Here is a 27,527-nt window from a genome sequence, read left to right on the forward strand (position 1 = left end):
CTTAAAAGAAGTGGCACAGCAGCTCCAGATGTACTCAATGCAATCTAGGAGGAGAGCGAGCAGTGGGAGAGCAGCTTCCCTCACTGCACCGAGCAGCGCCTGTGTACAGAGCTGGGACAGAGGAAAAGGTCTGAAAATGGACAAAGTGCCCCCTGCAAGGACGTACGCTGCAAGGAAAGTGCCCCCCTGGACCTCACCGAGGGAGCCTCTGGGGCTGGTAAAGGGTCACAGAGGAGCGGGGCTGGGACAATCCAGATGCTTCCTTAGGTCACAGGAACAGCAGGGCAGCCAAGGATGCAGAAGATATTAAATCTTCTTCAGCTGGGAAATGGGATTTACTTGATTTGCACTGGGATAGGCTCTGGGCCTATGTTATCACCTTGAGAAGGGAATGTCTGAAAGTGCCTATACAGTAAAAACTGATTACATTTTCTCCTCTTGTCTGTGGCACTAGGAAACACCCAAAGAGCATTAACTCTGCAGGTAGTCCTGGAGCCCCTGGGTCTTCTGGAGAGAGCAAGCTGAAGCAGGTGATGTCATCACTGCAAAACATGCAGTACTACGCCAAGGGGCTGCTATTCCTGAAGGCTGCCAGTGGATATGAAAGCAAAGAAAGGTCAACAGCAATTACAGAGCCAGACATCAGCTCTGGCCTCCAACGCCTACTGGGGACCCCACACTTCTTTAAGTAGGTTGTACACAAAAGGGAGACCCACCACCAAGACAGGGATTCAGTCTGCAAATCCTAGCAGATAACACAGCTTTTTCTCATCCCTGGCTTAAACACAAAGGAAAGCTTGTTTAAATGAGCCTGTGCTCCAGCTACCCAGAACTGGGAACTGAACAGCTCCAGTACACCTGAGACAGTGGCTGTCTCGGAGCAGAGACCTCCAACCTGACTTTTGCACAGACATCTTAAGGGAGCTGCAGGAAATAATGATTTTCCAGGTGTCTCTAAAACCCACAGGGAAGAAGCATCCTTGCTGGCTATAAGGGAGAAGTATCTGGCTATTCTGGATCACTAAGCTGCCATGGTGCTCTTTGGGGAACTTGGGTATCAGCCCCAGTGTTTAGCCCAGTTCCAAAGGCAGGTCCTTGTCTAGAGCTCCTCAAATGCCTTTCTGTATCTCTCCTGAACTCCAGTGCATGCAGCTGAAGTGCTCTTCTAAGCAGCAGCCACATTGCAGGCAGCAGGTTGCTACGCTTCAAGGAGGAGGTAAAACACCTGTCTGCATATACAAGACTTTTGGGATCCCCTGGTAAGAAACACAGCAAACAAATATAGACAATTACTGTTTCCTCTCAGCACACAGCTTAGCTCTAGAAGAGCTAGCTGGCAGGAGGAGTGACAAAAGGGGTGAAAGAGGGCAGCGCATTACTGTTTGAAGCAATGTTGAAGGAGCAAGGCTCCTCCAGCAACCTTGTTAAGATGCAGCTGCTATGAAACACAAGGCAAGGCAGCCTACCTTCACAGCAGAATTATTGTGCAATAGGAGAAAACATAAACGCTCACCTGCTCATTAGAAGCAAATCAAATCAGCCAAACACAGGTGACTTACTCCAGCATGCCAGGCACCCCAAAGCAAAGGTGGGCTGTAGGCAGCTCCCTTGCTGTGAGCCAGAGCACATGCTCTGCACTGAAAGGTTGCTAAGCTAGCACGGTGTTCATGATGATGAAGGGCAAGATTGAGGGAAGCACAACAGAGAAATGTCAACTGTCAAGGGGTGTTGCTTTGTGCCCCAGTAACCTCTTATTTTCTTGGTTTCACTCAAAATAACCAGGACTGAAATGCTTATTCTGCTAGATGAGTGAGAAGTGCACTGGCTGTGGAGCTGCGGTCAAGTCTGTAAGTATTCGTTTTAAGTCTGGTTTTATTTTAGCCTTGAGGAAGAGAGAAGTGTTCTTCCTTACAAGAGCCAAAGTTCTTGCAGGACAGACCTGCACTGCTGTGCAGTGAACTCCTTTCACTGTTACATTGCTGTCCTGCTTGAGCACAGCTCAAGAAGGGGTACTCAGTGGTCCGTGCGATGCTGTCTGATGGCTGCAGGCTCCCATCAAATTCAGATGCCTACAGAAGGCGGAGATGCTTCTTTCACCAACGGTGAAGTCAGAGCATCCCAGGATGGCAGTGATGCACTATGGAAAGTTTTTCACTTATGGAATAAATACAGAAAAAAAAAGTTTTTTGTTTCTTTTCCCACTTTAAAAAATGGGCATGTTGTCATGAGGCTGCTCAATCTGATATGGATGAAAGGCAAAGAAAGGCTCATATTGATTGGAGTAGACTGATGCACAGAAATCAGCGACAAGCTTAAACACAAACCAGCATATAGAGAACAGGAGAACCGTGAGTGAACAGACCTTGCATTAAGAGCTCAGCAAGAATTGAGAAGGTCAAAAAATCCTAGACGCCACAGTACAACACTACTATGCAAGACACATGCAAAGTCTGCTTTCCCACAGCAGTTTGAAGACTCTGAATATCCTGGTCAATTCCCAAATGCTGGTTTGTTTTGAAAGGACTGTCAGAGCTGAGGAGCTCACTCATAACCTGCTTCCTGACTCACAGGCAACCCCTTCCCCTCTGTAGCCACTCTGACCAGCGACTGACAACAGCTATCGCTGTAGGTGGTCAGCTGCCCGCATTGTACTGCTGGTCTATGGCAGCTGCACTCTCATTGTTCTAAGGGATTTACTTCCCACAATGCATCCTCTGCTGCAAAGAGCACCACGGCACAGCAATATCTGGGCAGAAAGAGGGGCACAAGCAGAAAGATGGCCTGCCCGTGGTCACACAAACTGGCAGCATCAGACAGAAGCAGTGCAGGAGTTCTGTATCCTGACCCACACTTCAGTCCTTAGTCCCGGCTTCCTCCTCTGTGAAAAGCACCCTCTACTCTACCCTCCAGAGTCAGTCATCATTTACATTTTTATTTAAATCTAGAAAGTGCATAAGTGCATCATATAACACAAGTGATGAAAATAGCAAGCCTTGCTAGATTAGAAAGCAGCTTTATTTTCAGCCGCTCTCATCCCACTCTGCTGAATGACTCCCTCCAAGCTTAGCCATGCAATCAGAGCGCCGGAGGGACTCCTACTTGTAGTGTCTGTCTTATCACCCGTGTGAGAGCTAATTGACCACTCACTTGCTAGATTAACATTGCAAAGGACACACAGATAACCTGGTACGAAAGACTGCACCTCCTGGTTAGTTACAATTATTAGCTGTGTTTCATTATCCAAAGTGGCTAATGACACCAGGCAGTAATCTCCCTCTCTCTGGAAAGCAAATCAGCACATGCTGCTACTAGGGCCTTACGAGACCTATATGACCCCATCCAGCATTCATTTAAATTCTGATAAGTACCCTTCTGCAGTCTTCCCTAATCTTCCCTAGACAACCAAAGCTATCCCAGCAAAAGGTGCCTTCCTTATCCAGCCCCTGGTCCCACAATCTGGGGCAATAAAGATGTCACAGGCATCAAAGATACTGCACCCCTGCTTTCACAGCAGGTAGAAATTCCACGGATTCAGCTCCAGGAGAGACCAGAGCTCTCCACTTGAGCAAGTGGGAAGCTCCTTTATTGTCACAAGGCTGGGAAATCACAGCTGAGCAATTCTGTTCCCCATAACGGCACCCACATCCCAAGACAGCACATTAGGCTCTAGCAGTTTTCCATGTGGAGACAAATGTCCAACTAATATTTACAAGCCCAGTCTCATCAGCTTATTTCTGAGAGATGATATAATTGAATAGTTAGAGGAGGGGAGATAGAGGAAGGCTTGCTCAACCTACTTTGGCTAAAAGCCAAGATCTCTTTCTTTCATCTTCTAACCCTTTTGCCTTTGCACTTCAGCCTCCCCCTGTATAAAGAGATAAAATGTGTATTTTTTGCAAAGTGCTTGAAAGCCAAGTTGCAAGTATTGTTATTTCAAACAAAACAAGTTTGAGTACATTTTCTGCTAGACAAGTGGAGGGACCAGAGAAGCAGGGCTCAGAGCAGAGGCAGCTTAGTTCTGCACTAGCTGACTGCTTTTAAAAGAAGAGCAAGTGAAATGTATTCACTACCAGCTTTTCTGCTTTCCTGTTCTCTGAACTTTCCAAGCCAATTAGCTCAACCAGTCTTCACCTTGTTTTAATAAAGAGGGATTTACTAAAGGATTTCCTCTTCTGCATGACAAGCTGTGCTGATTAATACATAAGACCTCTAGCTCACTTTACAGAGTGCTTTGAAGAAAGTCCATCCTGGGTGGGAATTTCCAGACCTTCTGCCTCACAGATATGCCTCCTCAAAAAAAAAAATCTGTCCCAGACATGCTGGAACTCCACTCAGACTCACTGCCCAATTAATTCATGCTAACAAGATACTACAAAGACAAGTATTCTCCTGCAGTGTAAAGCTACCTCATTCCCATGCCTCACTTACCTTCAAGTGCCTGTTTCAAAACAGTACACTCCTCTAATTGAAAAAGATAAGTGGGAAAAGATGGTGGACGTACAGAAGACACATACACATTTGTATGTGAAATGCATGCTGATAATCCCATCCACATACCACCCAATTAGCAAAGTTCCGCACAAGAGAAATAAAGAGGGTGAGAGAGTGGGCATTTCAGAGCTAATACAAGACCAATGGCATAACCCAAATCCAGATTTTTTTTTTTGCCACAGACTAACATAAAAATATCATCTCTAACTCACAGCCAGTTTTGCTAGTTATAGCATGGTGAAGCAAGATGACAGCTAGGGTAGATCTGGGATTCTCCCGCCCACCCACATACTCACAGGAGGGGACACCTCCATGTGTAACAGTGTCAGACCACCAACTCTCTGCTCACGTTCTGCCTCTGTCTTCTAGAAGATAACAAGATGTCAGCTCATAACCATGCATCCATTATTACATGCTTCTGTTTAACAAATTGGGCTGGCAGTGACATGCCGCTCCCAATAGCATATAAATAGTTTAGATCCAAACATTCACTAACAGTCAGCCAATGATACTCTTTCCCCAAAAGCATCCCATATGCATTAGCTTTTGGCAGAGAACCAGTTATCTTACTACTCAATAATTCATAGGTGAGCTACTCAGCTGGGTAGTACTGGGAATAAAGCAACTCATTGCCAGAGCAAACTAAGGAAAAGAAATAAAGAAAAAAATCAGCCCACAAAAAAGAACCAAATGAGGTTCTTCTTCCAAAACAGAGAATCCACATCTTTCCTCTTACTTCAGAGTTTATCAGTAGTTTTTCTTACCATCTAACCCAATTCCCTTGCTGCAGTTTAAGCCTACTGCAAGTCCTGCCCATAGGTGTTTTTATGTCCTAGTAATCAACTCTGTCCTATCCTCTGTAGCCCACAACCTCAACAAATACTAGGAGTGAATTCTTAGTTCTCTTCTCTCCCAAAGTCCTTTACAAGATGATGTTGACATTTTATATACACATGTGTGTATGTATATATATCTTTACAATTCTCCTTTCCTTCCTCTGCTCTTCAGGTGGCAGAAGCACAGCTTTAGTTCCTATTTAGATTTTGTTTTCTCTGGGCAGAAACACTGTCCTAGAGTTTTAAATGCCAGAGGAATCACATGCAAAGAGTTTGGGACAGGATTAAATAGAAGAGAAACTTTGAATCTACAGCTCTGACTCTCCTCACACACCTGGCAGAGACAAGCCTGTAACGGGACAGAGATCAACAGGTACCATTTGCAACCTCACGAGCAAAGCGCGAGCTGCTTGGCCCATTGCAGCAGAATGCATTCCCTGTGCTTCCATCCACAGTGTAAAGAAGGGAAAATAGAGGGAAAACAGCCAATCTGTGATGTCCATCATCCTAGGATAGGCCCTCCACATTCCTGAGAACCTGGAACAACTGAGAAAGGACTGATCATTTGACAGCAAACCTGGAGCTAGCTGGAACAGGGCTTTAAAGCCCAAATTTATCCCATCTAACTTCAGGCTCTTCATTGAGGCACCCAAGTTAGGAATGCCACCTCCCTCCAAAGCCACTGAGAGGGACATCTCCAGAGGATGACTTGGATAGTAGGAAACCCTAGTTGGCATTACCCCTCTTCATCCTGTGCCAGCCCTCACATCTCTGCTAGGTGGAATGAATGCAGACCTAAGTAAATGCTTTTGTGACACCTGCACAGAAGTGGCCAGTGCCACCCTTCTATATGAACTTATCCACAAGCTCTCAGTGCCTTGTTTAATGAGTTCATTGGTAAGCAGAGTCAGAACATGCATCTGAAATTTGGGCACCATGTCCAGCTCTTGGACAGGAGACACCTCCTGCGTTTAAGCTGCTGCATGCTGCAACAGAGCTACCCTGGGAAGGAGAACAAGATACCAGCCTGCAAATATAATGTTAAATCTTTGGACTCCAGACAGTGTCCAACTAGTGCCACTGCTAGGGCTCATGTCCAAAGCATGCAGCTGCTGCCTACAAGGAATCAACTGAGTTTCCCTTGTCTCCTATGGAGGATCTCACCCACAACCAGAGGAGCTACCAGGCCAAGGTGACTGCTGTCTCCAAGCAGCAATCTGACAGCAACAGGCTCCTATTCCATCACCAGCTGCCTGAGCAATTCAATTGCCTCCATATGTTTAGACCCTTTTAATAGAAGAATTAAAAGTTAAGAGCAAGGAGGCTGCAGGAGAAAGTGCCTCCGAGAACTGCAATCCTGTCAAAATGGAGGAGAGTCCCTGCTTTAGAAATGCAATGATTGTCAGGGCCACAGGTGGTCAGAGCCTTCTGCTCACAGCTGGGCTACAGCATTACCTCACCTTCTGTTTTCAGTTTGAAAGCTAAATTTGGAGCACTAGATGATCCCTCCACAGCTGCTTTCCAAACTGGCAGGCAAAGCAAGAGGCAGAATAGCTAAAAGCAGAAATCTTGATTACAAAAATCAGACCTGCTTTAATGATGGGGTGGTGGGATCAGAGCTGGAAAGGGAAGAGATCCAAGCCAGAAAGACCCTGGTAGGGGAAGGAGGGCCATCCAAGGCAATTATGATAATCAAATATTAACCAGCACTCCTTAATGTGTTTACTTTTAATTCTTTGTCTGTACTAGTAAGCAAAAAGGACATGAGGCAATGCTAGACCAGGAAGAGTTAATACAGTGGTTGTCCACTTATCTACAGAGTGGAAAGAGGACAAGCCTCTCCATACAAACCAGGTTCTTCCTCAGGCTCTCCTTCAGGCCTAGTAGGGAATTTGGACCAAGGAGGAAGAACTCAGCATAGAGCAACACCCAGTTGTCCATCACTTCTCTATTTGCTGCCGTAGAGTTCTGCTGCCAATTGTTTAATATCCTGCTCCGCTAACTGTCATCGTTACCCCATTTTTCCATCCTTCACCCTTGATTGATCTTGATTCATCTGAGGAAGATGACGACAATGAAAACGTAACCGTTCAGAAAGAGGCTGAAAGGATGCTCAAACTAAAAGATTTATGGCAAACGTTCAGTCTCATAGATGAAGCAGCTGAGGTCAACAGATATCGAAGCAATTTTTCCGATAAGAATTAATGTAACAAGGGGGGTGGTGCATACAGGAACTTAAGAAATGCATGCAACTTAAAAACACAGGATCAGTATATACAGCATAGAGAAAGGAGAGGCAAGAACATTTTTTACTGTAAGCATTTTTGCTGTCACTATCTGGACGGTTACCTCTTCATCATTGTCATCATCATCTTCAGACGAATCAAGGTAGATCAAATCAATCATGGGCAAAGGATAGAAAAATGAGGATAGGTTCAGGCGGTCCAACAGATGAAATGGTTGAGGCCTTTCAGAAAAGTGACCGGCTACAAAAAGCCAGCTGCCAAATAACCACCATCTCTGCCATCCAAAAGTCCTGTCTTCCCCCTCCATCCTTCACATTGTTACCTGCATGCATTTAAAACATGTGAATTTCGTAAGTGCCTGTGTCCAACTCCTCCTCAATTATGAAACAAATGCTTTATCTGTCATATCAGTAACTGTCACAGCTTTTCATGAATGTATCTTCAGCAGATTGCTAGTTACAGAGAATCATCTCCCTACACCTTATTCCCAAAACTGTTAACCACCTATGGAGACAGCAGAGGATTTGGCAATCCCATTTCTTCAGGCCTGGATGATACCGCCCATCTCAAGAAGGGCATGGTCTCAAGCTATGGAGGACTTTCTTCCCCCTTGAAACCTCATGTCTTCTCTCTACATCGCCACTGTGTTTCCAGAGAAGCAGCAGCACACCAGCCTCGCTGCTGAAGCAGACACAGCCCTGCAGCTCTCATCTCCCCCTGCATTAGGAAGAACAGTGTCACTTCTGACAGCCGCAGGTGTTGTGGGCTCCCAGAAATCACCCTCTGGGGCTCAGGGTCTCCTCTGCAGCAGAGGGCACAGGAAGGAGGCCAATGACAGAACTGGCAATCATTCAAGGACAGCAGCCTGCTCCCTCGACCTCCCCATCTGGCTATCAGCTCTGTCCCATCTCCTCCGGACTTGGACCAGGAGAGGGAAATTTATTAACAGTCCCGCTCACTGGATAAATCTGCTCTGACGTTTGATTTCCCAGGCTGCTTCTGTGGCTGACCTCAAACTGGGCCAGCACCACAGGAACCATTTGGAGGAGCAGCATCCCTGTAACGTGGGCACATGCCTATCTCACAGACACTTTTTCATGTTGACTGAGGAGGACTTAGGCTGTAGGGAAGGTGATATGCATGACAAGTGGGAAGTACACACTCCATTTCTTCTCCTGATGCCTGGATCAACAGATAAATGCCTGAAACTGGTTCCATACAGTTTCTGTCATTCACATTCATGACTCTTCTGGGACACAAAAAGTAAGGTCATTACCTTCCTCATTCCAACCACTGCATCAAGATCTGAAGGTGGATCCTCATCTGAGTCAGTCCATCAGCAATTACCAGCCTGAGGGGTTCCCGCAGCACACACTGTAACGTGGCATCCGGCTCCTTCCAGCCTCTCAGTCACAGATAATAACGCCTCCCAGAATCAGATACCCCAGGTGAAAAGAACATTTTAAACAAGTTTCAGCATGCTGAGCCATCTCACTACAGTGGGCAGAGAGAGAGAGTGTATAATTCTGTGTACAGCACTGGAAATAACCTGCGTGGACTTAAATCTGGGAATATCTGTGGCTAAATCTGTGATAAAAGCCAGAGACGATGGAAAGACAGGCTCCTCTAGGTCCTGTTTATAAGGCTCTAGTGGGATCTGTGTACCCTGATCTGAATTCATCAGTGCAAAAATGGCAGAATAACAGACTAACAAAAGATCATAAAAATCTTAAAAATGCCATAGAAAATAGGAAAAGATGGGGGAAAACTTCATCTAGCCAGGCCTTTGAGGGGAACTTGGTGATAGCATTCTGCAAACACCAGAGGAGATAAAATTATTCTGTATCCTCCATGCATATATTGCCTATGGGAGTACAAACACAAACCAATTGGGTCAATGTAAGCAGAGGAGACCTCAGAACAGCCAGCAATAAACCTTTTTATTCCTCACCGATTCCAGAAAAAAAACTCATGGAGGATGAATGTGGGATGCAACTTTACAAGTTAGAAAATGAATCATGATTAATATAGTTTTAGGGGTCCTTGGCAGACAAACTGGGTAGTGTTTGAGAAAGCAACGAGAAAAGTAACTATCTTGTCATAACATCCTTAGGCATTAGAAAGATCCTGGCTTGCTTCCACACGACAGACTAATTGAAGATGTAATACTAATCAAATGCAACCCACATTAAGCAGATTAAAACCACATTAACTGAAAGAGTTCAAAAAGAAATTTTAAACGGGTGCACGCACTACTGAGATCTCTCTAGCGAGAAGGAAGACCTTCTCTAAGAAGACCTCTCTAGTGAGATCCCATAAACTGATGCTATTTCACATCTTCATAAAGGTCAAAGATCCAGCCAGCAGGTCAGCATAGCTAAAGCATATCAATTATAAAGTCCCCCACTCAGGCTGCGTAGCCAACATCACACATAACCACGTTTCATGTCTGAATGACCTTACATCCCTTTGCAGCTGGGGTGACTGGGTGCAGACTTTGGCACAACTCTGGGATGTGGCTCGTGCTTTGCTTCCTTCCCTCCACACAAAGGCAGTGCTTTAATGTGCAATAAATGACAATCACCATCCCTAAGTGCCTATGGCAGGATAAGATATACAAAAGAGGACAAAATACGCAGCAGGTAAATAACATACTAGAGAGATACATCAACACAGGACAATTTGGTTTGCTTGATGGAATAGGCTTAAGGTAACTGCATTCAATTTATCTTTGTTAATGTAAAGGTCTGGAAAGCAAACTGTTGAGGAAAGAACGCATCGCTCTTGTTAGGAAAGAGACAATGACTCCAAGAGGAGCCAGAGTCAACATAACCCAGTGAACATCAGCTTTCAGCTTAATTCTGTAGTCCAAAGATGTCCAAATCTTTGGATGATTAAGCAAAGCTTACTAAATGTATTGTGAGATGGGCATCACCTCTGCATTGGTGAAATCATTTTTGAAAATCTGTTTAATACAGGTGACCATGCTGCCAGAATGATGTTGGAAAAAAAAAAATAATGAGAAGAGGGCTATAAAAATGAATCAAGGGCTGGAAAACATGCCCTGCAGTGAATGGCAAAAGAGACTCTTTCTGGATTGCATACTGAAAAAAAGACTAAGCGATTACTTGTTCTGGTGTTTGAGACTACACAAGAAAGACTGCTGATAACAAATAGCTATTTATGTGAGAAGACAAAGGCATAAACAGAGCTTCTAGTTGGAAACCAAAATGAAACAGGCTTAGATTAAGTCATGACAACTGAACCATGAGAGTAAAAAAATTCTGGAATGAGTTACTGAGGCACACACTGAATTCTCCGTCACTTCAGTCTGTGAGTAGATGCTGCACTGAAAATGTACAAATAATCCACGTTTAGATCCAGAAAGGTAAACTCACCTTGCTCCTCAGCTCCACTAGTGGGAGAGACTATGCTTGGCACATAACTAACTCCCCTGTCTAGACAAACAGCACAAAATGGTTAGAACAAGATTCAAAGAGCTTTTGTTTTCTCATAATGATAAGGAAGCTGAAGTCCCAGCACTTTGGGTAGGCAGATTAGAGCACGTAAGCTTCTCCACATTTGTTTTTTGGTTTGGGTTTGGTTTTTTTTAAACCAACAACCCATCACAAAACCCAACTGTCTTTCCTCCTCTCTTTAAAACCTCTAGGTAGTTTAATTTGCATCTTTTCATTTACACACGTGAATTGGTTCCTAGAAAGCTAATCAGACTGAAAACTTGCCTATTTCCACACATAAACTTGGACTTTTGCAAGGCCTCATTACAAGTAGCCCAAGGGGAAGAGAAAAATCCCCAAACCACAAAACCCCATTTTGAGTGTTGCTCTGTTTTTCTCTGACCCAGCCAACTGCCACCATCTTCTCATCCCTTTAGACTCATTATGCTCTTTCCAGCAAACCACCTTAGATGGAGGGCTGCTCCTTTCCCCTCAAGCCCCAGTTGCCCATTTTCCAGCACACCAAAATGTTGGCTAAAGGGCCTATATTATGCATAAACTACGGACTGCTCAGAAAATCCCAACAGACCTAGCACTATTAAGCCCATCTATATTGCATTAAGTTGTTATTAGCTACTGCATTCTAGCTTATGATTAGGAGAGTAAAATATTTCTTTGCAATCAGCAATTGCTAAGGAAAATCCCTGTTCAGTGCAAATGCCACTGTTGTTTATTGCTTGCTTGACCTCAATCACAGCCACTGTTGGGAACCCCTGTTAGTTTTGGCACCCCAACCAATTCCTCCCATCAAATGCTTGGCTGAGTTGGGCCCAGAGTTGTAGCATATTTGCGACAGATGAGACTTACAGCGCTCATTTCATCAGATGCGAGAGCAGGTCACGACAGATCAAGAGCCTATAAAGGGTCAGATGGAATGGCCTTCAGTTGCCATTCTTTCTTCAGCCAGCAGGGATTTATCCCAGATGCTTCTCTGCCACATAAATGGAGTCATTTTCAGTCTCTTCTACATCCCATTCACCCCCCTGCAGCTTGGCAAACAAGCAAACAGTCTCAGAAGTCAGTTTCCTCCCGGTCAACAGTAATGAAAAATTTCCATGGTTTCCTGCGATCATACACAACCCTAGAAACAAAGACTCCAAAATCATACAAAATGCAACAGGTCTGCATGCAACTAGGAAATTTAGGCATGTCTGTCAGTCCCTGGGACCAATGAGGGTTTTGCAGGTTCATCACTAGGTTCATAAAAGAAAACTGACTGTTTTACCTCAAGTTCTGCAGGCCAATTACATTTGAATCAGAAGCAAAAGCTGAGATGAGGTAGGAGCGTGTGCACACACATGCTTATTTGTGTTTGCAATAGAGAGGCAAAGAGGAATAGAAATCAGGAACTATATGAAGTGAAATAGGGTGAGAGGAGTGCACGCTGGAAATGTGATCTCTGCTCATTGAGAAAACACTGTTTCCTGGCTTTGAAGGAAAAAAAAAAAGTTTTTTCCTCAGAGACTGGCCCAAGTGTAAAAGCACAAACTAGTAAATGAAGAGTTGTTTTCCCACAGAAAGCTCCAAAAGCCCCCTATGCCATTCCTAAAAACTGAACCCTCAGCCTCCCAGTACAGTGTCCCATCACAGAACTGACAGCAGGAAGACCTGAAGGGATGTAGAGAAGCCTGAGCACCTCTGAAATTTAATTAACATTCAAATAGTTTCCCTCTAGGAGTGAACATAATTGATGCTGTTTCAGAGCTCGAGGTCAGGATGGTCACGGCTAATTACCACACACACACCCCCCCCACACCCCCCCCCCCCCCCCCCGATGCTCAGTTTCCAACTAGGGCTTCTGTTCATATCAGGAGTGACTCAAGGTCTTTCCTGCATAACCCCCCTCCTCAAAAGCACCATCGCTCCTCTGTGCATTGCCTCCATGTGCCTGCCACAGTCCTCGAGTGGGGCAGGAGAAAATAGTTCTGCTCTAGTGCCAGTGTGCTGGGAGCAGCTGAGCAATAGCATGGTAGCCTGCTCCTGCACCCTCATAGGTGCTGCTTGGCATGGTTTATGGCCCAAAAATCATGGGAGAAAAGCACAGACACAATGGCATGGCACCACACAGCTTTCGCTGGGAAAGAAGGTGGAGGAAAAGAGCCTCTGCTCCCCTGGCACAGGTCTGTGTCAGGTCTGATGTCCTATGCTCCCCTGGAGGTGTGGACAGCTGCTTTCACTTCTCTCTGCCCCACACTCTTGTGCAGAGACTGAGGTATCATGAGAAAATGAACTGCTTTTTTTGCCTGCTTGGTATCTTCCCAGGTCCCCTACTGAGTTGTGGTCCGTGGCATCTCTCTCCCCACAGCTGGGCGCTCAACATGCTCACGTCCTGGTCACAGACAGGCAGAATTTGATAGGGACAGGACATTCGCATTTCCTGTCCTGTGACCCTACCCTTGAAACATGAGAGCTGACAGCAGTTTTCTAACTCTGTCCATCTACCATCTCCCTTGCCCCATGTCTCCTGATGGCAGTGTTACCGCATATAGCTCATGCCTTCCCAAATCTACTTTGCTCAGCTGTCAGCAGCAGCTCTGTTTTGCTAGAACATGTATACAAACCTTCCCATCCTCTTAGCTCTCCTATCCCCAAGTCTTTTCTCTTTCAAATATACCCACTACACCCAACCCATACAAGCAGGTATCACCATCTCTGCTCCCTAATGCATCCCCTGTAAAATCAGATCCCAGTCCCATCCATCACCTCTGGCAGAGAATATCCTGCCACCCCACACTCCAGGATCCATGGCCCTTTTTCTGCCTTGTCCCAGTTCCCACATCCCCTGGACTGGTGCTGTGCAGACCAAGTGAGAAAGGTTGACAACAGCTGCTGTGCCAAGCTCACCACCTCTGACCTCCTACTGACTAGAAGTAAGCGCAGCAGAAGTACTCACAGTGTATGTTAGAGAGGAACCTGCGTTACATCCCTGTGCAAACAGAAGCAGAGCCAGGACAACCTCTCCCTCCAGGCAGGCTGCCTTGATGCAGTCTGGGTACCACCAGCTGTATTGCAGTTCAGAGATCTTTGATACAAGTGGTTTCACCTGCGGCCTAAACCAAGACAACAACCACAAGGCTCAACACCAAAGCAGTTTCTTCAAAATGGCAAGATGGGAAGCACTGGGAAAGCATCTGACAGTACTTCAGCAGCAGTATGCTCCTGTGGCTTAAAGACAAGGACACGCTTGAGCGAGACTCAAACATGCACAGCCTTGCAGGATACCCAGCACAAAGCATTTGAGAGGATTCTGGAGTTGTTTTTTATCCCAACAAGTTGATGTATAGCTAGGTCCTACAGGGAAAATAGCTGCCATGGCAGGAAAATCTTAAAAGGAGCATCTGAATTAGAACAGCATGAGACGTGGTGCTCAGCCCTGAAAGGGCCACGGTAGGTGAGCAACTGTCCACAGAGATATGACCAAGACTGTCTGCCGTCCACTGTCTATACAGCTCTCCTTCGCTTTCCTGACAAAACTGTATAACTGGATGTCTGTCTCTCTCGATAAAATGAAGTTGCTCTTCCTGGAGAGTCTGGCCAAAAAACAGGATAATGGCAGCTTATGGAAAGTGTATTTGTTTCTCCCAACAATATCTGAGAAATGGATTAGCTGATTTAAACCAGTTCTCTTCTGAGTAAATTCATCTCTCTAGGCAAGGAGCTCTCACACAAGCTTTTACTCAGCCTATTGTTACAACCACAGAGGTGTTTAGAGATGAGCAATGAGCTGCACAAAGGCTCAACAGCAGTGCAGGCAGGCTGCAATCTCATGTAGCAGACCCAGGTCCCCTCTTTAAGGAGGGCTCCCACCTTTCTTATATACATATCTGGGTATTGCCCTCTCTTCTTTCACGGTCATTTATGCAGGGCACAGTGAGGAGGCCTCCTGGTACTTTGCACCTGACATGCGGTGCCGCAGACTGAACATGCCAGCTTTGCAAAATCTGCTCCCCAGCCTCTGCTGCTCCTGTGAATTCTCCCTGCCATCTGGGTGTTTTGCTTTATGTCTCAAGTCTCCTACATATCCCGGCCACCACAGTGTAGAGACATGCTCTGTCAGACCAATTTCAATCAAAGAGGTAAATCCGAAAAGCTCTCGGGGCGCAAGGGAGACTTCCCAAGCAAATCTCAGTGAGTGGCAGCACACGGGAACCTTCCCCACAAGGCAGCAAACAGGGAAGAGACCGGGGTCCTGCAGAGCAAGTCCTAACTGCTACATACCAAGGGGAAAAAATTCAGGGTAGCCAAAATTCATACAACTGCTTTGCTCTCTGAAAGGCGTTTTCCTCCAAAGTTGCATACACCAAACACTATAAAAAGCAGCACTGGGAGTCCTGGGGCTTGTCTCCACAAACATAAAGGTGGTCACAAAGAAGAAGGTTTTAGCTAAGCATCCTTAGCCTGTCAGACTACCTGCTCCTCAAGGCCACGAGGCTGGCAGGAGGGTAGGGCCTTGTCTTAGACAAACAGAAGCCATCCTCTTTTCAGCTACATTTGGTACAACTCCATCTCAAAACCCAATGTAAGTGCTGCCACAGCTCTGTCTGCCAGGCCCCAGGACCAATAGATGGTAATTTGTAAAACAAATCTGAGGCCAGCAAAGCCTCTGTGGTTGTTACTGTGCTCTGAACCGTGGCCATTTGGGTTTACAGCCATGATGGAGTAAAAGTGATTCCTCCTTCAGCCTGTCCTTAGACTGACAACTCTAATTAGTTGTTAGCAGCCAAGGCTCTGGGAAGCCGAGGGAGCAATCCTAACGCCGTATTGCTGAGGACAGGGCTACGTGCACAAACACAAGCTCTAAGCAACTTAATCCCAGACACAATACTGCAAGGAGAAAGTGTGTTCACAATCAGGAACAAAACTCTCTGCTCTTAACGGGAGGAGCAGGGGGGTTCTGGGTATTCATAGAAAGACAGAAATAACTTTCAGCTTAGTCACACAAACCTCTGTACAACAAATTAGGGGATAAATAGGGAGGACTTTCATCAAAGTGGGACCTAACAACCAGGTCATGCTTTGTTCAGACTGGTGGTTTGAGGTCATGCCCTTGACTACAAATTATTTTCTTCTTTTTGCTAACGAAGGTCTCCAGGTTTGCAAACACTGAACTTGCAGAAGGCACAGTTTTCCTGTGGTTTTGAATACAGACACATCTTCCTGAGAATATCAGTTCATTCTTAAGCCTCTGATGGTCTAAAATGAACCAGAACATCCCAGAGCTCTGGTTAGTAGTACAGCCCGAGGATTCCCTCCTTTGGGAGCAAGACCTGTATCGTGTAGAACAGCAATACTGAAGCATGAATGGAAGGGCAGGAAATCCCCAGTCACTACAAGGGTAGAAAAATCACCTTCTTCCCCCAGGTTAGCTCCTGAACTGCACTCCTCAGCTTGGAGGAGGGTGTCAGGCCGGACTTCACTGATGAAAATATGAAAATAATTTAAAAAATTAAAACAGTCACTATTAATAAATACACTCAGAAATGAAACCAGCCAAGTCTAAAATTCTTAGCAGATGGCTCCATACTCCAGCTCACGTGGCCAAGCAGCAAGACAGATAAGCCAGCTCAGTCACAGATATGGGTCAGCTCTAGCCACAGTGAGTCTCATTTCTCTTAAACTCCCTTCACATAGGCAGGAGAGCTGCAGGAAGCCCTCAGGAGCCAAAAGCCCAGTCCTAGCCACTCTGCAGAAATATCTCCATGCTAGGAGCATGTCTCAAGAGTACTTTTAATGGAACAGTTAATATCCTAGCTTATGTTTCAGAGGGGGCAGGGTACGAGCAAAGAGCATGGACACTGAGCTATGGCTTCAACAGTTGATCGAAACAGTTTAATGCATTTCCATTTCCAGTTGCGTGGATCCAGCAATGCTTCTTACTTATTTACAGTATCACCCCCTCCTCTCCTGCCTGCTCTTCTGTTTGCTACATAGATAACACAGGAAATTGATACTGACTATTGCCCGCCTGATGTACAGCATTGCCAATGGGTTCAGCAGGATTTTAAAGAGGAATGAATCAACAGCATGTGACCAGGAATAACAGTTGCCAGTGTGTGAGCTTGAATAGGAAAACATATCTGTGCCCACCTGAACATTAGTTTAAGTGACAAGGGCAACAGATGCCCCAGCAGGATGTATTCTGGCTGCCTTACAGATCAGGTCACCAGCCCTATGGCAATGCCTATGTCTAGGACTACGCAATGGCTGCTGAAGTCCTGTTAACCATGATAACTGCCCCTCCAAAGAGAACATCACTCTACTTTCCTGATTACACCTAATATTCCCTATACTTTGGGGATAAAGCACAATAATCCACCAGCTGTTTAATGTGGCAAAACTACCTAAGGGCAATAAGCGTAATCCTTTGGAGATCAATCCCAGATGACTGTGGAATATTATTTTAGATCCAGAAGGGGCCAAATTCACAGGCCATGTTATTCCAGGAAAGGAGACTCAGGTTAATTCCTTTTCTAGTCTTTCCTCCCGCCAAGATATCACCTGCTGTGTGACCCAAGGATGAGAAGCAGGATCATCTTTCAGACTTGACTATCCAAAACAAGGTCAGCCCTACATAAATATCTCTTCCTTCTTCCCTTCTTTCTCTGGGCACTTAGAGACACCAAGATTTCTTCCAAAGACAAAAATGGCACCAGCAAAAGTCTGCTTATCCAGCCATCAGAATTTGGTGAACTAATTAACATCTCTCAACAGAGGAGACAAGTGCTCTGCTACCAGGCTTTGGTGGTTATCCAAAGAGGGAAAACCCATTCAGGTGATCGAGCAAGAGCCTGAGACAGCAAGTAGTGAGTGCTGTGAGGGAGGATAAACCGATCTGTGGGAAAATACTGGAGTGGATGTATCAAGGATCAGGTATGATGAGGAGTGCAGGGTTGAGCTGGACTTTAACTGAACTGTCCAGAAGTTTATGACATGCTGGTCAGGACTGACAAAGCATCAGAGTTGATACAATATCATTCAAGCAGGATAACGTACTAGGATTGCAATTTACACCACACTGTTATAGAGGCTCTAACAGAGCAAATGTAATATTCACCATGATAAGACAGTCATCTCAAAGACCAATTCTAGCAACAGCTAGAGTTTAGAGTCACTACTAATCTTTGCAATTCATGGAAATGCTATTTTGACCAGGCTTTTAGGATACATGGCTAATTTTTTTTTTTTTTTTTTTTTTTACAATTTGTTATTATGTACTTGCTAAATTTGTATCTGGGTAGCATCCTTTTCACTGATTCACATATACACACTTTCTTTCCTCTGTTCATACATATTGGATCAAATGACACTTTGTATTCCAAAACCCAGAGTGCTGCACATATTCAAGCCCGGGGTGTATTTTACAGGCTTACACGATCTCACCTACAAGGGTGACCCACCCCTGATTTTACACCCACCTCTGCAGAGGATTCATTTTTCTGCTGGGATTTTTCTTGAGCGAGTACGTGTTCCTGAAAAAAGCCTTGACAACAGCATTAACAATAGCATTGATATTATTAACAGCAGCACTCTGCCCTTCCATTACTATTTTTATTTCAATATTTCAAAGTGCTATGTTCATTATGCCTCATAAATCCTTGAAGAGATGGGTCAGTTTTATTCCTGTTTTGAAGGTAGGGGAAAGACGACAAGAAATTGTCACTCCAAGCGGTAGCCAGATTCCCAGGAGTTCTGACAAGCCCAATTTCTCACTCTAACCAGTATATAACATTTCTTCATCCTAACCACAGAGCTATAAGGCTGCAAGGACTTTCATGAACTTATTAATCTTTCAAAGCTCTACAGTGCAGACCAAGAAGTCCAGGGAACAGACCATCCAGACTGTCAGAGAGCTGATGATAGACAATTACAGCTCGTAAGATAAAAGGAAAGCAACTTTTTCTGCTTGCAAAATACAAAAAAACAATAAAAAGCCCAAACACTTTTTTTTTTTTTGACAGCTGACTTGTTCTTTTTGTCTTCTCATTCTCTTTCCACTACTGCAGTGCAGTTCGCAAAGCCTATTTCTGGGCTAGTTTGTTACAATACAGCACTATATGCATGAGGGTGAGGGGAGAAAAAGAAAAGAGAAACACAGAAACAGGTTCTGACATCTAATCAGATCTACTGTATTGATTTTGCAACTTTAGCTTTGGAGCAAATCAGAGAAACAACCACATTATCACCCAGAATTCGCTCTTCCCTTGAGTAAGCCAGTTCAAAAGGAGCTCACACCGACACAAACAGGCACGCATGCATGCACACACACATGCACACGTGTGCACACCCGTGTGGATGCACACCCCACCTAAGCAGCTCTCTGATGGGATGCTGGGCTGGGGTAGGCAGGGGAAGTGCTCATCACAGAGGCTGCAGGAGCCACACGATCCACATTTCCAAGAAGATGAGAATTCCAGAGCAAGCCACCAGACTAATGAGCTACCCACGCTGGAGAGCAGCATTTCAATTAACCATGGCGGCCCCCACTGCAGCACCCACCTCCTTCCAGCTGCATGAGCAAGGAGGAGAGGGATAAACAGGGACTGTGGGATTTGGTTTTTTTTTTGCAGGGGAAGGGGGTGGTGGAAGGTGGAGCCTATAAAGGGGATGAGGGCAATTCTTGCTCTACTTTCTTGGTTCAGAATTTGTTCTTCATGCTGATGGAAGGAGCAAATTGACAGCCCTGAAAGCAAAGCTGCCTGCTCAGGCACAGAACAGGCAGTGCCACCGTAAGGTCCTTCCACAGATTCCAGGTGGGAGGAGACAGCTCAGGTGTACAAATACTCAGTACGCACCCAGCTCCAACTAAGGGTACACAAAACTGAAGGAGAAGGGAAGAGGGCCGTTTGGGTGGGCTGCCGCATGGATCCACACCACCATTACTTGGGTGAGATCACAATAAAGCATTGCTTGGCTTTGGGAAGAGCTACAGGAAGAGTACGTTGAGTTGCTCTTTACATAGAAGTTCATCACATCTTTGCCTTCTTGGCGGTCACATCAAAGGCTCAACCCCCAGAACAGCTTCTGGCTTGTACCTACCATCTTTCTTGCGTGGGGAGTCATGTCCTCCCGCTCCAGCCCCGAATTCAGGGCTGTGATCCCCTTCCAGACCACTTAGCCTGAATTCATCCCAGGCTTGGCACTGCTGCTCCCTCTGCAAGGGCAATGAGGGTCAGCGAGGACCACACAGCTTTCAAACATCAACACCAAAATGGGGACACCATCAGGTGTGGTTCTTTGTTCCAGAGTGAGATTTTGCTGCAGCTCCCATCAGTTCTTAGAGTGACCAAGAGTCACCCTCCCTGCCATGCCCCATACACCTGAGCCAGCCTGCCTTCTAAAACAGCTTAAAGCAAGACACCGCACATTTCCATCCTGCTTAAGGGAAGCTTCTCCACACATACTTACCTGCATGGAAATCGGCACACATTTCCCTGTCCCCATCCTGTAATTTAATTCCTGCCATGCTCCTGAATGGACAGAGATAATTTTAAAAGGGGATCTTGGAATATTCTAAGTGCATGCAGGTCTTTGCACACCTCCATTACTGCTGTGCTCCTAGCAGCTCACATCTTTGAGCAGTGTTTCTGGTTGGCTTCAGCCAGATTATCCGCTCTGGTCGCACTTTTTCCTGGGGAGCAAGTGTGGCAGCATGTCTAACGAGCACTGCGGTGCTGTGTGTGGAGGCTTGTCAGTCACAGCCCAGAGGCAGTGCGCCTGGGGGCAGACTGACCTGCTCCCTACCTATCCCACAGCTGCCAGATCCACGCTGCTCAGAGGACTCTGCGGGAGTTCAGCAATGGCACTATCCCGATGGGATGAGGTCTGCAGGGAGGGCTACTCCTACAGTCATGGCTCTTTCCGGACCAAGGCATTTTAACCAGCTGCCTTACCCCTGTCTGATTCAAAGTCTTTAAGGAGAGAGCACAGACTCCCGCATATCAAAACACACCTCAAAAGCATGGGAGCTGAGCAGGCACTCACTTCTCTGGAGGGAGAGAGAAATCACTGCAGGGAAAGGATGGAGATAGTCACCCAAGGCAGACACCAGCAGCATCCTTCCCTCTACATTCACCTTTGTGCACAGATATCGCCTTCAAGCAGAGCTGGGAGCACCACCCATCACTGAAATCACTCAATACACCACATGCTAAGAATCATTTTTCTGTTACTCACAGCTTTATTACATAAGAACCATTCGGAAGTATGCAGTCCTTATTAGGGTCTGCCTAGCACTGCTTTTCGGCAAAATGTCTCAAGTATGTCCAGAAATGGTAGCTGGGGTAACTAAGCTGAAGAAAGAAAGGGTTGTGGCATGGAAATGGTCTAATTAACATTTGTTTGCTACCTTTTCAGTGCTTGACTTTACAAACTTACTAACATATCCTGAAGGTATTTTACACATATGTATTGCACACAAGCACACACCTGGTAAAGCTGCTGTTCTGCACTCATCCACTGACGGGGAAATGGAAAGCATTATATACAACCACACACAACACCTCTCCCTTCCATTTCCAAAACACTGGCCATACGGTATCCTGCCCTTAGCCTTGTGTAGCCAGACCAATTAAATATAAACTCTTCAAAGGTCCCTAGACAAAAGTGATGCGTCTGCTCAGCCCAGTAAGATAGGTCAGCTCTGCCTGAAAGCAAGATTCAGTGTGTTAACCCTGCTTCTTCCACAGGCTTTTATGTACACAGGCATTCAGACAGGCACTCTGGTAGCGTACGGTTGTACTCACACTGCACGTTGAGCTGCACCAGGGCTTCCCGGGGTCTGATGTTAAAGCCATTGTACCTGGCTGTCTGACACTTATAGGTTCCACTCATTTCTCGGCTCACACTCTCCAGGCGCAGCTTCCCATCGTATGTCTCCATCGTCATTGTCCCTGAAGGCATGGGGGCTTCCTTATCTACCCGGGACCAGATGATGGGTGGCTTGGGCTTCCCTCGAACCTCGCACTGCAGCTCAGCCCGGGAGCCCTCCCGGACAGTGATTGTGGACTGACCCTTAGGGACACTGATGGTTGGTGGCACTAAAAGGGAGACAAGAAGGGAATCATTTTACAGTGAATTTCCAGCAAGTAAGGAATATTCTTGAGATGCTTGTGTTCGAGTAACACCAACAGCTCTGAACTCCAGAGGTTTCCACTCAACACACTGCAACCCCTACAGGAACGTACTGCCCATGTAAGTCATCCTACAGGGTCTGGAGCCACAGGGTATCAAGGAAGATCCAACAATGTATCCCAATGGCAAGTACTAGCTGTATTGGGACATTCTCCCAGCTTCCACCCCTCTGGTTGCAAAATGCTATCTAGCAGCAGGGCTAGCACAGAGAAATCCAAAGGCAAAAGCCTCTTTGATCTATTTCCCTACTTCTGGTCAGTGAATTTCCCAAATAGAACTGCAGTCTTCTGACCAAGAAACGGGAGTCATATCTGCCAAGATATCTGGTTCCCTTACACGGGTCAGACTGAAACTAAGACTTACAGGATTAGTGCTTGTAGATCTCATCTCAAGCCTTATCAGACATCCAGGATCTCTGCTAACTCCTAAATCACAGCCAGAAGCCAGCTCTGTTAAATGCCTTTGCTTACTTTACATTGAGATTTATATTGCAGTAGTTACCTCCAGCTCACTCAAGCAAGAGATGGGTCTCAGCAAAGATCACTTCAGGCATCGCTTCCAGGCCAGGCTAGGAACAGCAGAACTGCTGCCGAGCTGTGGCTAGAGCTGGAGGCACAGCAATGCTCAAAAAAAATCCAGCTCTCAATTGACAAACAAAACTTCGCTGATATGCAAAGCTCAAAAGAAACCCAATGACTGCAACTAAAGGCTGCAGAGGTGTTGGTGGGAAGAGCTTTGTTGTTCATGTCCCCAAGTCCAAGAACTGAGGAAAGGGGTGTTTGTACTAAACCCCATATAATAACTGACATTTTATTTGTATTAGGCTTCAGAGTTAACACTTCAACTGATGTAAAACAGAGCTGTAATAATTTTCTGAAAGCTCCTCATTCAGCCCTTCCTGCTGACAGTGGCAACACTTGGATTGACACTTCCATAGCCGCAAGGACCACATACTTTGTTTCCATTTAAATCAAAGTTTAGAACTACAGAGGCCATAACAGGCTGGTCTGACCAACATTAGCTCAATTCAACTCCAGCAAAGGAGAGTGTGCTATGGTAATTGCAACACATTACAGCCCACAGCTGTTTTAAGAGCAAATTTAGGATGGCTCCAGCCCAATCTCCCTCTGCAGTGACCTCCCTATGCAACAGGGAGGCCATATTTTCAATTTGCAGGTCTCCTGTGGGCTGGGGAATCTCATCACACCCTGTCCCGCACAGTGCGAAGGGATGACAGCGCGCTCAGTGCCCAGCACTGCCAGCAGCTGCTCACCTGGTGAGAGGCAATTTTCTCCAGGGGAAAAAGCTGTAAATTGCAACTGAAGATTTTTTTTTTTAATTAAAGCGATCTCCTCAGAGCTGCTTAGTGGAGGCGGCCACCTTAGTGAGCTCAGGCTTCACTCAGCAGGGAAACATGGAGCCACCGCTGTCACCCTCCTGCTCTGATCCTGCGGTCTGAGGAAAACCTGCTGGGTTTTTATGCGGGAACCACATGTCGGAGGCAGCTCATGTCTGTTCATGGGGATGCCGCATACTGGACAGCCTCAGCTGCTGCATGAAGGGCTGCTCCAGTGGGGATGACCGTCTTCATTCCCTGGGTCACAAAGCAGTCCTGCTGGCCCAGGATGCCAGAGAGGCGTGAAAACACCCCAGGCTGCCCTCCTGTCCTTCCCCATCAGCAGCATCCACATGAGCACATGGGGGTCAGCCTCCACCGGCTGGGCCAGAGCTCAGGGCAACCTGCCACTGCAGCACCTCCTTTGAGGTAGAGGCCAGCTGGCACCTGATCAACACCTGCACCAACAGAGACTTGGTGGGATCATGCAGGGTCTCCCAGCCCTTCGCAGCCTCCTACCCTTGCAGTCTTAAACACAAATGCACTCTGCCATCTAGTGATCTTGGGCAAAGAGGATTGCTCCTGGCAGCAGCAGCCACACAAGGTCAGGAGAGCCAGCTTTGCACCAGGACTGGGGGGGTTGCCCAGATTTTATTCCAGGCTGGTACAACGAGGATGGTGTCTGCTGGCACAGAGAGCCCTACTTGCCAGGGCTGCCAGCAGCAGGGAAGCACCACCCTTTGGTGTTTAGTAGGTCCATGGCACAGTCAGGGCTCGGTCTCCAGGCTGCTACCGAGCACTGGGCACAGTCCCATTGGGAGCGGGCTGGCCCCTGCATTTCTCTGGTGAGAGCAGAGCTTCCCAAAGCAAACACAGTCACAGCACCTTCTGCTAGGGGGACGAAGTGAGCAATGCCCAGAATCAAGACTGGGATCAGCCTGACCAGCACAAGCAGTGACTGCGAAAATTTTCCATGAAAATTCAGGACAAAATCTGTGGGCAACTGGCCCCCTCGGGAGTCCTCACCAGATCACTAGCCCAATGTTGCTTTATGCCATACCCTCGAGGTCCTGAAAGGCAACAAGATAGCATGGGTGTAATGGAGAACAGAGCTGGACCCACCACTTCCCCAGAAGCAAAAAGGCAGCCCTGAGACCCTGCATTTCAGTCCTCAAGGTGACTGACAAACACACTTATGGATTAGTCCTGTCCTCACCAAGCCATGGAGTGAAGCTTTGACCCTGATTTTAAAGGGGGGAGGCATTTATAACACTTGGACTCCTACAGAGAGTGTCCAAGACAGATTGCAATTGCAATCCAGTAAACATTAAAGCTCTTCACACAATTTGCTATGACAGATGATACCAATCTCCTGGCCACAGCTCTGAAAAAAGGGACATTCCTCATAAGCGATGCCAAAGAGAAGAAAGAGCAGCTTTATTTCTTTTTTACTCCCTTCTAAGCAAAGGGACATTTGAAATTTGGTGAAATACCATCCCCTCTTTCTTCCTTCACAATTTGGAGGCTCCTTTGAACAATCACGCTCTAAACCTGTCTCTGTAGTTTTGACTGGACTGCACTTTGGACTTCTCACAGGGAGAAAACATTAAGGAAGATCTGTTTGGTGCACAACACATCTGGCAGAGGATCTGTAACTATTACCCATCTCCAATCTCAGCCAAATGCTTGCCTGAGGATGCGATACTTTTTCCCACTGGGATTCAAGACACTCATGAGAGGTCCTTCAAAAAAGTCAGAGGGATAGGGGTGGGGGGCAGCTAGTGATGTCAGCCACTGTCCTGGGGTCCCTAGCTGCCACAGAGAGGCTCACCTGTCTCTGAGGAGATGTTCACCTCCACACTGAGGTCAGGAATGTGTGCTCCCTGGAAGGTAGCCACGCACAGGTAGGTGCCGTAGTCACTGAACCTCAGGTCAATAATCTCCAAGCTGCAAGTCACAGGTGGGAGTTCGGGGTCATTCCTGGTGATGAGCAACCGGTCTGAGAACCTAGCTGGTTTCCCATTCTTGTACCAGGAATAGACAACTTTCTCCTGGGGTATAGCATCCACATGGCACGAAAGCTTCAAGTCCTGCCCTAACTGGATGGTCTCACTCTCTTTGATCACATCAGGGGTGATTTGGAACGTGGCATTCTTCATGGCTGGGACAAACACAAGTGCAAAACTGGTTAGGGACAGCAAACCATCTTACATGGGACAACAGCTCTTTGCTCCTCAAAGGCAACATCTCCATGCAAAACCTGCCTCAAGACCTCCCCCAGTTATGTTCCCACAATAGATCCCCAGGGCCTCACATCTGGCAGTCTGGGATCATTTTCTAGCCCAGGACAGTGCTATAGTCTGGGATGAGGCTGCAAGCAGTGCTAGCACAGCTGCTGGTCTGGGAGCAAAGAAACTTGCACAGCAGCTTCTCCTGAATACTAATCTCTGCAAAGTATCACATTCACCCTCAGCTGTACAAGAACAGCCAGGAGAAATGCAAATCAAGCCCCTCCACCCTGAAAACCCATACACTGAGAAAAAGAGCAACTTACACCGCACCAGCAGGTTCACCATCTTCTTTGCTGGGTTCCCCACATTGTTGATGGCTGTGCAATTGTAGTAGCCCGAGTCTTCCACACGGATCCTCCAGAGAGTGAGGTTGCCTCCTTGTACAAGGCTGTTGGGAGGCATTGGGCCAGGAGAGTGAGACCAGACCACCTCTGGCAGTGGGTCACCGCCCGTCAGAGAGCACTGCATAGTGATGTTGTCACCAGGGTTGACCACCAGTGTCTCATTGACAGACAACTTCAGAGCAGGTGGGGCTGGAAGAGTACAAAGAGGGACACTTCAGAGCTTGAAAAAGACCCACCCACTTGCCTGTGCACAGCTTCACACTTTACAGGATTTGTTCTTGAAGATGGCTGGTTTGAGTAGGGAGAGCTGGAGGGATCTAGCAATTCTTTACAAATACAAGGTGTTTGTGAACCTAAGCATTATCATTACAATGTTTTTGAGTTAGAGCACCTTGCTCTGTCATAGCTCGGAAACACTGCAGGCAGGACCTCACACTGCCCCAGAACAGAGGTCAAACCTAAAACACTCCACCACTAGTGCTTAGGATTGGGCCACAAGGTAGGTATGACGTTTTAGCAGTGTTAGTGCAGGTTCTCTAGGCTCAGGACTCAGGTCAGAAGAAACTCCTGATGAATCCCCTTATGCACAGACAAAATTCAGCAGTGGAGAATCCAAGGCTAGGGACTTCTTGACTCCTGATGCAAACAACTGCAGCAAGGCAGGACAAAGGAAAGCTGCTGTGGCTCTGCATGACCTACCTGCACTGCATCCAGCCCACTCCCCTGCAGACATCACAGTGCCTTCTGTTCTCCCCTGACTCTAGACAGGCCCTGCAGAAGCATCACTGGAGAAAAAGCTCAACAGATAGCTCCTACTAGAGCGCCTGTATCTCCTTTACTGAAACACTATTGTATGAGCCACAATTAGTCTGCTTGTGCTTTGGACAGAAACAGCACACTGGGCTGAGCCCTGAGAAAGAAAAAAAAACCAAAACAGGACAACAAGAGATGCATTGTCATAAGGCATGGGAAGTCTCAACCATGAATTGAGCTTAGCATTTCAGGACCTGATAGAAAGCATGCTGGGAAGCTCTCTGGATGTCAGTGTTTACTGGACAGTTCTCACAGTCCCAAGGGAAGGTCAGGCAGAGCACCAGGTGCATGCCCAGTCACAGCCTGCTCCTTCTGCCTGACCACCAGACCTCCACCCTGATGGAGAGGTGAAGGAGAAAGGACAGGCTCAGAGGAGCCTGCTTGAATCCAACAGTTGTTAATGTTCAAGGACAGTTGGGATTAAACTACTCCTCCTCCCATTCAGCATTGCCATCCCCAGAAGGAATTTTGGGGAAGGTCTACCATTAAAAAAAGGACCTTAGCTATCCCATGATATGCCTC

The 27,527-nt window shown here is 46.5% G+C and overlaps 1 protein-coding gene across 4 annotated transcripts in view; it reads right to left on the reverse strand.

Annotated features, from left to right (window-relative positions):
* The window catches only part of MDGA1 (MAM domain containing glycosylphosphatidylinositol anchor 1), a 143,230-nt gene that overhangs the window by 54,671 nt on the left and 61,032 nt on the right, over nucleotides 1–27,527 (reverse strand). For 2 of the 4 annotated variants that reach the window (XM_054821119.1, XM_054821118.1), the window contains exons 6-8: nucleotides 26,112–26,381; nucleotides 25,389–25,718; nucleotides 21,834–22,127 (exon numbers count right to left, since the gene is read on the reverse strand). In XM_054821119.1, coding sequence (XP_054677094.1) covers nucleotides 21,834–22,127; nucleotides 25,389–25,718; nucleotides 26,112–26,381 — 894 coding nt within the window. The remainder of the gene's footprint in view (nucleotides 1–21,833; nucleotides 22,128–25,388; nucleotides 25,719–26,111; nucleotides 26,382–27,527) is intronic. The other 2 variants (XM_054821120.1, XM_054821121.1) reach the window with 2 other exon arrangements.

The sequence above is a fragment of the Grus americana genome, chromosome 3 (assembly GCF_028858705.1).
Source record: "Grus americana isolate bGruAme1 chromosome 3, bGruAme1.mat, whole genome shotgun sequence".
Taxonomy (NCBI): domain Eukaryota; kingdom Metazoa; phylum Chordata; class Aves; order Gruiformes; family Gruidae; genus Grus; species Grus americana.